We start from the raw sequence: 14,014 nt of genomic DNA, 5'->3' as shown, positions 1-14,014 counted from the left end.
GCTTAGTTCAATGTTGTGTAAACGCGGAGAAATATAAAGACACAAAGGAAATTTATGGCTTCTGCCAGAATGCCGTTTTTTTTTTAATCTTCGCAATGCATCACACGTAACTGAACTTCGAAGGTATCAAATTGTACGTTATGTAGGCATTCCCAGTGTCAGTTTTTGTAACCACACTGGTCTCCATAATACCGCGAAATTTATTAGTTTATAGGCCGTTATTGAGATACTGCCGAAATGAATATAGATATGTTGATTTAAAAAGTGACAATGTCTAAATTTTATGGCTTTGCTATTTTAAGTAGCGCTTTCTCCGATTCTGTTTCTCTTGGCGCTCAATATATAGAAATGCTATCAAACCTGCAAAGATTTCTTAGAAACAGCTTGATGCTGTGGGAGCAAACAACCATTTTATCATAACGCAAAAAAAAAAAAAAACTTTTGAAATACTCAGCTAGGTAAAAAAAAAAAAAATTGTGCGAGTCATTTAGCAGAACAGTAAAACGAAGCGCTAACGGCAGCAATACATATTCGGTACCTGCTGCAAAGCAAAGTGAGTGCGTGCATTAGCAGCATGTTGCTTTGTCACGCGACGTTATAGCTATGGATATGTTGTGATCACAAAGCTTTTATGTCGTATTAGTAAATAAGGCATGCGCTTCAACGAGCTTGCCTATCATGCGCACTCGTGCGCGCGTATTTCTATTGTTGCACACCAAATTGAGAAACGCAACCGTTCTCAATATTTCTCTTTTCCATCAATAACAACATCGTACTTCAACCGTTTGTGTCATTAAACTGAAAATAAATAGAACTGTTTTAAGTTCGATTATATATTGGCTTTGACTATTAGGAAATAACTTCACTCGCATTTAAAATAAAACTGTTTTTCTGAACTAACGCGGAAATTAATTTAGAAATCTCGTTGATGCGTAATTACTGAACACAATTCTGACACTAGCGTTGTTCTACAGTCAGGTTACTGAGCTTATGTGCTCGATTTAGGACTTTGGGGTTATTACCTCTGCATATGTACCATTAAGACAGTTTTTTTTTTTTTTTCTTTCTCCATTCTTTCTTTCAGTTCTTCATCCCTTCCGGTATAGGGTAATGCTGTTTTTTATTTTATTTTTTAGTACATTTTATTTTCAACACACACATACAATAAAGCCTCCTCACTGCTTACAAAAGCCGTTCGGCTAGTCTTTGATGCCTTATGTTCCGCTCTGTAATCTTCCTACCTTCGTCTGCTGTCTATCATCCGTAGCATTATTTTATGGAGGTCTCGCCTGTACGTTTAAAAACCAGGAGGTCCAGCCCTTACGAAGACATCCCAAGGGACCAACAATGTGTCTATTCTGACAAGTACTGCCGGGAGCAAGTGAGAAAAGTCATTCGTGTTTTGTTCGTCATTCGCATCTCGGGATGTTGACGTGGTGTTAGGCCGCAGTGGTGTTTAGCAGTTTTAAAAGCCAGCAGCGTTCCACGAGGAGAAATGACAACTTCTTTATCTGCGCATCATCTAATGTATAAACATGCGCGTTGGTGGGGTCCGTGGCTCAAATGTGAGTGGTCGTTTTTACTTCTTCTTGCCAGTTAAAGACACTGACTGCTGCTTCTCAAGGTGGTGTGTTTTGAGCTAGTCTGGAAGGGGAGGGGGGAAGTGATGGAGAGAGAGAGAGAGTTAATATTGCAGCACTAGAGTTTCAAAAATGGTATTTGGATAATTATGATTAAACAGAGCGGATATAAATTTTGAGATACGAAACTTGGTCTCTGTATTTCTCTTCCCATAACCTGAAAAATCTAAATTCTCCGAATTGAAAGGTTGTACGGTTGTGGAAGAAACTAAATCAGTACTTGAAACAGGAAGTATGGATGGCGCAAGCGAGTGAAAGAATGAATTAGTATGAATATTAGCCGAAGGCTCTAATTCACATTAATTCGATTTCTGATAAGTAATGAATCTTCGTATTGCAAAATTTTGAAATGTCTGGCTTTCCATTGATGAGTTGCTAATTATCAGAGAAGCCACAGTCTAGGAAGTGACGAAAATTTGTATATTTTGAGGATATAAAAAATAGTCATCTTGTAATAATTTGGATGATTGTGTTAGTGGGTCTCGAAGCAAAATTCATTCCAGTATAGTTTGTTTTTTTTAGTATAAAGTGGATTGATAGTGAATAATGAATTTATAACACCCTAAGAATTATCGGAAATTTGCATACAGATTGTTAGATTCATTGAATGTAGTGTATATAAATATGATCTTTATTGTAAGGTTCCTAGGTACACGCAGATACCCGACCCTTACAAACCCTTCACGGCCCTAAGCCAGGGATTAACAAGCGGCAGAGATATTATCTCGCAGGAAATGTAATAAATAAATAGCATACAGCAGATTGAATTTAGTTGAAAATAAAATACAATAATACATCAAATTAAAATAACACAGGACAGTTTCCCTGAAATTCTTGCCTAGTCGGAGCGACCTCACATCAGTCTAGGCAAGGATTGAACGTCATTGAATTCGTCTAGGCAAGGATTGAACAAGATGCTGAAAACGTTGTGCAGACATGAGTTGATGGTTGAGGAACACACGTGCAGATCTAGGTTGCGCCTTCCGTAATTTTTGTCATCAACGATTTTGCACAGATTGGCGTCAAAGGACTTAGCTAGATGGAGCTTCTGATCTTCAAAATGCAACCTCGACGGAAGAGCAAGAAGCTTTGGAGTGGAGCGCTGGTTGGAGGATCCGCCAGCACACGGTGTCCCAAATGTTGGGTGCTGAGATTCTTCCAGCGATCATTTTGATGGTGAGGATTAGTCTTTTTTTCGTTCATTAAGGCTGTGAATCTGGTTAAATTCAGTGCTTTGGCCATCTGTGTTGTGTAAAGTTGTGGTGGGAGGTGACACTTCCAGGTAGCCCACTTCAGGAGCTAGTATTCTGCGGTGTTCATTGGTTTGATTGTTATGTCTGCGGACGAGCCCCACAACTTTACCCCATACAGTACACCTCCGAAGATCATCGTCCTTATCAGATTTGTGTTATGAATATGTAGCAAGTGCTGCTTGGCAATCCACCGTTTCCTGATGAATTTAGCACAGAGTTCTTTAATGTGATGATGGAATCTTAATTTTCGATCAAAGGTCACACCCAGGTCTTTCTGCTTTTCGATGCAGGGGATCAAGACTTCGGCTGAATTATGGTTGGTGTGGGTTTCAGTGAGAAGACCATGATGGTGGATTTGCAGGTCAAATCTCATGAGGTACTGCCTTATTTCTGATAAAGTCTTGTTGATGGTTGCTGTTGTGTCTTCATTGTTTGATTTTATTTTTTAAGAGCTTGAAATCATCCGCATATGGTGACATATCTGGTCTGTACTAGCGGGTAAATTGTAGCTGTGAAAAGAATTCCAGACAGGGCTCCCCTTGTGGCACGCCTGCCTATATTTGCCTAGTATACGTCTGCTTTCCACTGGACATTTTGATGGATTCTGAAGAAGGGATGTCAGAAACTTCAGTACTTGGCCTGTGATATGATAGCAATAGGTTATTATGCATATTATAATATAATATATATACCTATTACTATCATATCGTATGATTCCACACTACTTAAGCTCATTAGAAAATAATAAGTGTGAATATTTAATTAATTTGGATAATTCTAATTCTGTTTAGATTAGGAATAAAATAAATTGTAAGATTCACCACTGGTCAGTGCGGGCGGGGATATATAATTTTTGTTTGTTCTTAGGGGAAAAAAAAATATCGGAACCATGGGAAAGACTAACAGAAATTATGAATTGGTGGATAATTGGTCTGTTGAAGGATATACTGAAAGACCAGTAGTTTGTCTGTCTATATCAGGTGGAAATCTGTCTCAAAATTGCATCCGGGTAATTGAAGAAATACTTCGATTCTAGATCATAGCAAGATTCGTTTAGAGAACCTTACTTTCTTGCCCTCCTGTATAGGATGGATACGGAATAATTAGCTTTGCGCTGAGAAAAAAACACCCGTAGAAGGTTGAGTTGGGTTTCAAATAATTTGAATGTAATCAAGATATCAATTTGATAGGGTAGAGAAGGTGTTAGTTCATAAAATAAATAAAGGGAGGGTCCAGAAAGAGAAATATAGAAAATACAAGTACTTGTCTGTTCAATGCAAGTGCCGTTTAAAATGATTAAAGATGAGGAGAAATAGAGTTCATAATGAGACAAAGCTAATAGCAAGACATCTGAAGATGTGGAAACTTTGCTAAGTATGGATTTTGTAAGGTCAGGTTGAATATTCTGTCTGTATATTGCGTTTTGCATTCTTAAAGTAGGGCAAGGGTTAAACATCAGCACCCCAACAAAATTCGCGTTGCGCATCAGACAAATTACCATTGACATATAATTTCTGCAATGCTGCATGCTAATTTATGAAGACTTCAAATATACACTATGGAAGATATTGTTTGTGTCCAGTAGTCACTGCTGTTAAAACGAAACTCAAAAGAGGGCTATTGTATGGTCATATTAATGAATTGCTTTTAACAACACAGTTTTTCAGAAAGTGCTGTTTTTATTTGGCTAACAAACCAGTCAAATTTTAACAACAGAATAGATGCACATCTATTCTCGCTGCGAGGATTAAATTTATTTTAACCAGGATTCAAAACAGAAGTGGACCATTTGAGTAATTTTGCTCACTTAAGAATAGACTGATTCGAACACTCATGCAAATAAGTTGCAAGATTTCCCCCATCATTAGGAACTACTTTCTTTCATGTCATTGTAGAAAAGTGGAGAAGCACAGGGTTTAACGTTAAAAAATAATCACTACGCTTTAACAAAATGAATCCCAGAGAAAACATTAATTTTAATTCGTGTATTAAGTGTTCCTGGCCGCTCATCCATCCTTCCCAACTTACTTTTGAAGTATAGCACCTGTTATCCTGTTTCTATCGTAAACAATATAATAAAACCAGCATAATTTTTACTGTAAATCTATTTTAGTGACTTTGTATCACGACGAATCATTATATGCATAAATCCCATTTCTGCAACTACTTTAGAGGAAACGAGATAAACCATTCGTTGGATGAAATTATTGGACAGTTGTACATTCCTTACTTTTGTTTTCACTAAAAGCTGATCCCCACAGTATTTCTGGAGGTTTAACTTTTATAAAAGGAAACCAGTTCCATTTGTTTTCACTGTTGTTCATACGTATTTGACTTGGAGTTGTCCTGATGAAATTTTACGTTTTTACTTACTATTTTGAATTTCCATCTTTAGTAAATTTACAAAAAAGGAATTTAAGTTATGAAAATGTAAATAATTTTCATAATAAAGTATACTGCCTTGCGGTTTGAACCGGTTTTCTAAAACCGATATATTTGCAACAATTACCTTTCAATTTGAAAAGATCCTCTAAGCCTCATTCTGTTATCACACGATGTGACAAGAGTGATAGAACTTTCCTTCCGGTAAGGTTAAAGTTGCTGATTGCTTAACAAATATTTTGTATTTTTAATATGATACGTAATTGAACCTGGGAGATGGTTATTGTATGTTGCCAGGGTGGCCGAGGGGTTAAGGCTCCAGACCCTGCCAAGATACACTGTGCTGCCACTTTATTAGGTACACATACCTAGTAGCGTGTTGAGCCTTCAAAACAGCCTGAATTCGTCTAGGCAAGGATTGAACAAGATGCTGAAAACGTTGTGCAGACATGAGTGTGTCACGCAATTCTTTGAGATTCGACGGAGATGTAAGCCTGCAGCGAACAGCCCTTTCCAGCTCATCCCAAAAATGTTCAATAGGATTCATATCTGCGGATTGAGCGGGCCACTGCAGCAAAGAAAAGTCATTGTCATGTTCCTGGAACCATTCCATAGTGATTCGGGCTTTGTGTACCGACGCATTATCCTGCTGGAATAACCATCTTACTGAGGATAAACTGTCAACATGAACGGATGCACTTGGTCAACAACGATGTGGCATTCAGACGTGAATCTATGGACCCAACGTGTGCCAAGAAAACATTCTCCACCACCTTGCACAGTAGTCGTCAGATATGAGGGGTCCATGGATTCATGTTGTTTCCGCCAAATTCTGAGCCTTCCATCAACATGATGCACCAGGAACTTCGACTCGTCAGACCAAGCAACTGTTTTCCAATCCTCGATAGTCCAGTGCTAGTGTTGCTGTGCCCATAGGAGGCGTGCTCTCTTGTTCTTCATTGATAATAAAGGTACGCGATGTGATCGTCGGCTGTTGTAGTCCATTGCGATATTTTGTTCTGCGCACCAAGGTTGTATTCTGACGTGATGTGCGCGACATTGTGGCCCGTCTGTTTGCTTCCACAATTCTAGCCATCCTCCTCTGACCTCTCTCATCAACAGGCGATTTTTTTCCACAGGAGTGCCGTTGAGAGGATGTTTTCTGTTCGTTGCACCATTCTCGATACACCCTTGAAACTGTGGTGCGTGAAAAGTTCAGGAGAACTGTTGTGTCAGAGATGCTTTATCCAGCACGTCTTGCACCTACTACCATGCTACGTTCGAAGTCCGTTAGATCACTCCTTTTCCCCATTCTTGCTACGGTTTGTATGCTTAAATGATACTACAAAAGTTGTTCTGCTGCATTTATATCCACAACTGTGGTCATGTGACTTGCAACGTTGTGGGACAAACCATTTATGTGCACAGCAGGGGTGTACCTAAGAAAGTGGCAGCACAGGTAGATGGCCTTGAGGGTTAAGAGTTGTTATTGATAATATAAAGTTAAATATGAATACTGATGTTTATTGATAATGTTTTGTATTCAAGTTATGAAAACGTTAGGAAATATATATTGCAACGTACCCCTAAACTGCCAGCGGCTAATCGTTGATTCCTCAATAAATTAAAGGCAATTCTGCTATAAGTTCCAAATTCTGTACAAAAGACAAATGGTGGAAAATGGCCTGTTCGAAGTGAATACAGTTGTTCGCTGTGGTAATCGGTATTTCTAAATCGGAGTTATGCTTAAATTCCCTTGAACTGTTTCATTTGCTTTTTGTAAAAATAGTTTTACAAAAGGAAGTCTTCATCACGCAGGAGGAGGAATTTGAACAAACGTTGCACAGTAAAGCAATCACACATCTTATGTTGCACCATCTTGTTGGATCTCTTTTTCTGCAAAGCTGAGTGATCACTATTCGACAATTCATTTCTTCCAATGATCATGCATTTGGCAGATATACTGCTACCCCCCGGTAACATTGTTTACAGTTGTTCGTTCATCTTGAAAAATGTGGGTTTTTTTCTCTCGTCAGTCAAAAAAAAAAAAAAAATGATGCCAATCAAAGCAAGACTCAACGATGGCGAATTCCGTTTTCATAATCCGTGAGAGTCTTAATTCTATTTGGCAGTCCTGGTACCAGATTTTCCTCGCATCTACCCGAGTAAATTCGACAGTACTTTGCCACCTTTAAAAAACACTCCTCAACGTGTTATTTTATTTACTTTTTCCGTCTGTAAACTTGCTTCTGGTAAGAAGGTACATTCCTGGTTCTGTTCATTTTGACAAAATGAAATTCGACTACGTTCGAAATAAAGCTGCAGAATATCTGTGGTAATCACCTGGAAGAAAGAAAAGTAACTAGAGATAATCTTGCTTATTCACTCCAGTTGCGTCTGCCTTTCGAGTGATAATTTATGATAAAGATTTTATCAAGGAAGACTGCATTTGTAAAAAAAAAAAAAAAAAAAAAAATGAGAGCTCTAAATTTAAGGATCAGACTAATCTATAATAGTATAAATCATCTCTTCTGCTAAGGAAAGTAAGACAATGTATCTAATTTACCTACTAACTGTAAAGAGAATGATAAAACAAGTTGCTGAATATATTTAGTTTAATTAATTTGCTATGCAGATGCAGGGTGTTTTATTTATGTTTTTATTCTTTTTTTGTAGATGCATGGCTACGGAGACTCCGGCCCTGATCCCAACCATCACGTTACCGTTTCCGTTCCAGCGGCAGTTCATGGACCGCCGCATCAATTGCCGCCGTACTTAGGCGGAGCCGAAGATCCTCTCCACCAGCCTCCCAGCAACTTGTCCTCCCACCTGCCCGGTACGCCTTCCGAGCTTTCGAGTCCGACGAGCGAATGATGCCAGCCTCCGTGTCGGCCCGTCCGCTCGAGACGTGGTCGACCACCCCGCGGAGCCGCTGCCGCCAGCGGACGCGGCCGCCGTCGCCATGTGACGTGTCTCTCGTTTGACAACACCACGGTATCCACCATTCCTCTGCTCGTGCCCTTGGCGTTTCCTTCTCTGCCGTCGGAGGAGTTTCATCGATACGCGGACGAAGAAGAAACGCAAGTCTGGAAAAGGACGAAAGTTCCACCGTCGAGGGTTAAGTCTGACACGTGACGTAGCGGGACATCTTTTGGAAGGAAGTGGCGACAATGAACTTCCTACGATGATTAAATATCTAAGTCAAAGCTGTCGAAAGGACGATCTGTTTTATAATGAGCTTTTTTTTTTCTCACCCCGACTATCCTCCGGCACCTTGTCATAGACCTAGAGATGTGATGGGCCTAACTGCAACATCCGCTTGAATTCAAGTAAACGTAACCCTGATTTCATTGACTGGTAGTTTTTTTTTTTAATAACTGTACACTGGACTCATAAGAAGATGTAATCTTCACTCCCGATTGAAAATAATCATAATAAAATGCGAACAACACAGATTTTGGTTATCCGTATTTATGTGCTCAAAGAACCTCGAACAAAAATATCTTTCAGGGTTGTGGAATAAAAGGATCCGCAAAACATCGCATTGGAAAACGGCTTGTCCATACAAAATAAGTTCGATAAAAAAGCGAAGAGTTTTATTCGACCAATCGCAGTCAACCGTGTTCGTCACGTGTGAAATTTCCTAGGCGTATTCATTGTCGATGTGAGGGTTTTCTTTTTTTTTTTTTGTGTGGATGCAACTGTGGCGACATCTATGGTAATAGTATCCGTAGTTTGTCTTCGTCTAATGATCAGCAGCAGCAGACGTTACTGGTAACGTCAGTTCCTGTACCGAAGGGTCGATTTCGATGTAAATAAAAAGAAGAGATTAATAAATAGAGTAAATAAACAAACAAAAACGAGGAACCTTCGAAGCACAACACAAATGCACAAATACATACTTATGTGTGCTTCGCACTCACTTTTCTAAGAAATAATAGAAAAGAACCGCATGATTTCATTTCTGCCATCTTGATACAACCATCACAACTTGTTCCGTTTCTACTCATTGAATCTCGTGAGCCCAAATAAACCATCTGAAGAATTTCACCGATTTGTACAGCAAGTAAGCGCTGTAATGGCCGAGTACTGCGATTGATATTAAAGTGAGTAGAAATGCACTGTGAAACATCGTCCCTTGTTCAGCAGTTTCCACCCAGAGTTTCGAATCAAGCTGGTAAAGACCAATTGACATTTGAATCATGCTGTTTCTGTGGCAGGGAAATCGAAAAAAATATATATAAAAAAGCAGCTTCGAGAAGCAAACAGCATTACCTCCTCAAGTCAATGTACAATGTTTTGTAGACAATGCCTCGGTCATATCTTCTTGTACACAGAAAAAAAAATACGACAATAAAATTATAGATTGTATTATGCTGTTATCTGATCTTTTTCCATTCAATGTTCAGCACTATTTTGGAATGATTTAACAGAGCAGAGTTTTATACACGTCGTCAGACACCTTTAGTTTCAAAGAAATTTTTCTTTACTAGCTAAGCTACGTCCATTTCGTCTAAGGTGCAACGAAACCAGCCAAACGCAATTTGGATCCCTATCGATTTTTATTGTTTGAAATTTTGATTGAATACACTGACTCAAATTCTTATCGCATACAAGCGATACTTTCCACCTTCAGAAATTTGGTACCACTTTGATGGTGATTGGTGGCTATTTATGTTAACGCATGACTGCAATGGAGTTCACTACGTTTGTCTTTGTTACTAGATCACTTCCCAACAGGATGAAAATAAACATTTGTGGAAAGAGGGTAATACGTTATTTCCACAAATATTTAAAAATTGAAACGGGGCATTTTTTATGATTATAATTGATAATGTTTCTGTTTTATTGACCTTGCAGTGCAACATTTAAATTTATAGGCTAAATTGGACATCGTGTACTTCATAAGAATACAGAAAACACTGATCTGCGAGTTATTTTTGAATTTATTTTCATCCCTTGATGTGAGGAGAAAGGGTTGAAAAAGCAAATTTGTGCATTCGACAACTGTAGCGGATCAAAGAAGTTTTTCCTTTTCTTCACCAATTTGAATGAAGAGAAGGAATCGTATGGGATTCTAATCTCTCGAATTATAGTTACCTTTTCTTGTGCTTTTTACCACAGAATGTGGAGGATAATGAAAACAATTGCCCACTTTTGTGGAAGGGAAATGTGATTCCTCTAATTCAGACAGAGTTGTTGTTATTGGGTTTTAGGAGAATCGGCGCCTAAGGCTATATTGCTTCTTATATACTGTGTAAACTACTTGTGTCCCGAGGCCGGTTTTCTGGTCGAAAACCCCAGTTTCCAAGAGAGAAAAAAAAACATGCTACCCTCGCCTGAGACCGACTAAATCAGAAGGCCCGTAAAAATTCCCTCACTTCATCGACAGAATTCGAACTCAGGTTTTTTCCACCCGGTGGGGGAGGACAGAGATTTACCAAATGTGCTACCCACGAGGGCCAGACATGGAGTGAGAAAGTGGTTAGCTACTGAGTTGTAGGAGCTTAGAGGAAAACGATGAAATGGTGTCGTCCACCGGAGTTACCCATTTGTGGGACAATATAAGGTTGCAACTAATGTAATAGTGATTTACATATTTTTCTCAAAGACGTGATGAACGTCACAAAGTTGATGTATATCGAACGTTTTCTAAACATCTAATGGTAACGTTAGTTCTTGCGATTATGGATTTTCAGTTGCTTAAACCGACACGTTTTTCTCTAACTATAATGAATATTTCATTGGTTTTTTTCCAGCAAATTACTTTTGGATTGGTGTGTAAATTATTCGCTACTCTGTTTAATTAATAAAAATTATCTGTCTTTTTGTAGAGAAATATAAGTTAGATCTAAAAAGTCTCAAGCATGCGGCCCTCCCTCTCACTGAAGATTCTTCAACTATCTGATTTGTGACAAACCTCACTATGGCTTATTTTTTGTTGACTTAAAATCGAAACGATACGAAGAGCGATGTTATGACATTCAGAAGGAAATCTGTTTTCAAATAAGTCAAAAACAATTGGAGATGCTTTCAACATTGTCTTCAACATCTTTATGGCAGTTATTTCCAGAATTCTAATTGGAAGCTGATGGTGATAAATTTTTACCTCCTACATTGGTGCACAGCTCTCAAGGCTTTCTGAATTTCAAGAGAGAAAGAAAAAACTGTTTTGTTCTTCCGGAGAAGCTTGCCGAACGTGACAAAGCAATCTTATGCCTTTTTATCAAAGAAAACTGTTCCTTATTATTAATGTTCGGAAAGAACCTTCAAGACCTAGTTAATACTGCCATTTTAAATACGAAAAGATAGTGGGTGTTAAGAAAAAATAAGGGTTGACGACCACAAAGACCTTGTACTGATCTGAGACAGTAAAAAAAAAAAAAAAAAACATTCGAGAAGTAATGATGAAAGAGATATACAAAGTCTGGCGGGGTCAATATTTTCTTTTTCAAAATTTGCACCTATAAAAAACAAAGGGTCATATACCACAGATTGAAAATAACAAGAGAAACAAAACTGATTGGCATAAATTAGATGGCATATTGTATGAAAAAATATCACACCCAGAAGAAGGAAAGAGTGTGATAAGTGGTTTAACATCTTTAAGGTTAAAAAAACGTACCGTAGTCCTTAAGAGTATCCACTGAGGTTTGGCTCTTAATCATGCTTTTAACGTGTCATAACAGTTTAATATCAACAGTCTTTTTTTGATTTTGCGAATCTGAAGGCCGCTTCCCCAAAGAGAGGGTATTTCCAGGACTTGGCAGAGTATCCGGTAATAAAGTTGTTGGTCTGACAAGACCCAATTTATATGACCAATGCTGTTAGATAAAGTACGCTGAATAGACAATTATGCATTCCCTTCCTATACGAGGGTGGGTTCAAAAAGAGATTTGTATTCACCCAGAAGTAGTTGTGAAGATCAATTTTGGTTTCGATCTGATAATTGACTTTTTTTCCTCCCTTTGCAGATGGATAAAGTGGAATTGCATTTTCTACAAGGGGAAAACACCCAAAACGATCCACGAAGAAATAGTCACTGTTTATGGAGAAGACTACGCAGATTAATTATTGTTGAATATTAGTATAAGCAATTCAAAGTGAAGAAATCCCAGGACGCCCAGCATCTGCTGTAACAGAAGAGAGTATTGCAATAATTGGGCATTAATCCTGGAAGATCGCCGTATTAGCGTCAAAGGAATAGTTGCAGAGCTCCAAATTAGTGTAAAGTCCGTGGAAAATATCATCCATCAACAGTTGCATATGAATAAAGTGTCTGCTAAATGTTCCCTTACCAGAAGAAGGAAAGGGTACAATGTGTAAATGAAATATCGATTTGCCAGGAAAAGAAAGGGAAGTTTTTTCACGGTTAGTCACCATGGATGAAACTTGGATCCACCCCTATGATCCCGAAACTAAACAATGGAAATACGCGGAATCAAACCCCCCCCCCCAAAAAAAGGCAAAGGCGCTAACAACGTGATGTCAGTTTTTTTGGGCTCAGTATGATGCCTGCGCATTCCTTGCATGCCGCAGTGAAGTGTGCCCATAAATGTGGATTTGAAATATTGACGCATCCTGCTTATCTCCCCCCCCCCTCCACTCTCGGATTTCTTCCTTTGCTGCTGATGACGATGAGGCGGTTTGAAGGACAGTTACAGGACTTCTACAAACTTGCATCACATCGTCTGGTGACTGTTCAAAAAGTGTAATACACGGTGTTTGTTTCAACCTTTTATCACAGCTATTGCTCAGTGAATACAAAACTTTTTAAACCCCCCTTGTATTGTAAGCTAGCCACCACGATCGATTTCTTGAGTTTATCTTACTCCACTCATCTAGAAGCATTAGAAACTGCTTGTTTACATATTTCATAATTTGCGTGTTTTGCTGGCAACGAACCGAAATCTGCTGGTAATGTGGGATGACGACTGCAACCGATACCATCAGTAATAACAGACATCTTTGTGGACAACCCAGGGTTGCAGGTAACAGTAGAAACTAATGCGAAATAAAAAACGTAAAGCCAAAACACAAATTATACTCTCGAATAACTTTCGATCAAAGTGATCTTCCATTTGAGGGGCAGAACGAAAGCACTCGAAACCAATGTAATGGTTTTATCTGAATATTTGGTTCCTCATATCTCATTGAGTGGTCATTAAAGCCTATCGCTATGGTTACAACATGCTGCACGTTATGTGTGCAGCGAAACGTACTGTAATGACGAAAATAAATGCAGGAGTTCGGTATATTGTGCAGGGGTTAGCGCCGTAGTTTCTCGCGTGAGTTTCGTCGAACAGCATTAGTGCTATACGCGACTGGATAATTTGTTATGATTATAAAGCCAAGAAAAATAAAATGTAGTTTATTCCTAAAGAAAACAGTTGAATAAATGGTATTTGAAGTAAAGTAGCGCCAACTTTTATAAGTTCTGGTGTTCGTCTCGATTATGAAGAGATTTTAAAAGGTTTCCAACTAATCTTCGCTGTCATTAACTGCGGAACTGAATCTCATTAATCTAGCAGGTTCTTTGTTCATGTAAAAATTTGTGTGTGTTATATATGATGAGATCGGTAACAAGTCACATTCAGGTTTTGTTTAAAACTGGTGGAAACCTAAGAGAAATGTGTTCTTTTCTTAAGATTTGCATTAATTCTTCTGTAAAATAACATTGAACCATTTACATTGTCTTCAATATATAAATCGGAAACCTTTTACTTGATTAGCATAAAC

General features: G+C 38.5%; 1 protein-coding gene across 1 annotated transcript in view; it reads left to right on the top strand.

Moving 5' to 3' along the window:
- The window catches only part of tup (LIM1_Isl and LIM2_Isl domain-containing protein tup), a 182,517-nt gene extending 174,368 nt beyond the window's left edge, over positions 1 to 8,149 (top strand). The window contains exon 9 of the mRNA XM_090389947.1: positions 7,952 to 8,149. Coding sequence (XP_090246073.1) covers positions 7,952 to 8,149 — 198 coding nt within the window. The remainder of the gene's footprint in view (positions 1 to 7,951) is intronic.
- The last annotated feature ends 5,865 nt before the right edge of the window (positions 8,150 to 14,014 follow it).

Source organism: Mastigoproctus giganteus, chromosome 2 (genome assembly GCF_048544385.1).
Source record: "Mastigoproctus giganteus isolate SK-2022 chromosome 2, ASM4854438v1, whole genome shotgun sequence".
In the NCBI taxonomy this organism is placed as follows: Eukaryota; Metazoa; Arthropoda; class Arachnida; order Uropygi; family Thelyphonidae; genus Mastigoproctus; species Mastigoproctus giganteus.
Note: the sequence above shows the minus strand (reverse complement) of the source record. Positions and strands in the feature narration are given on the sequence as shown.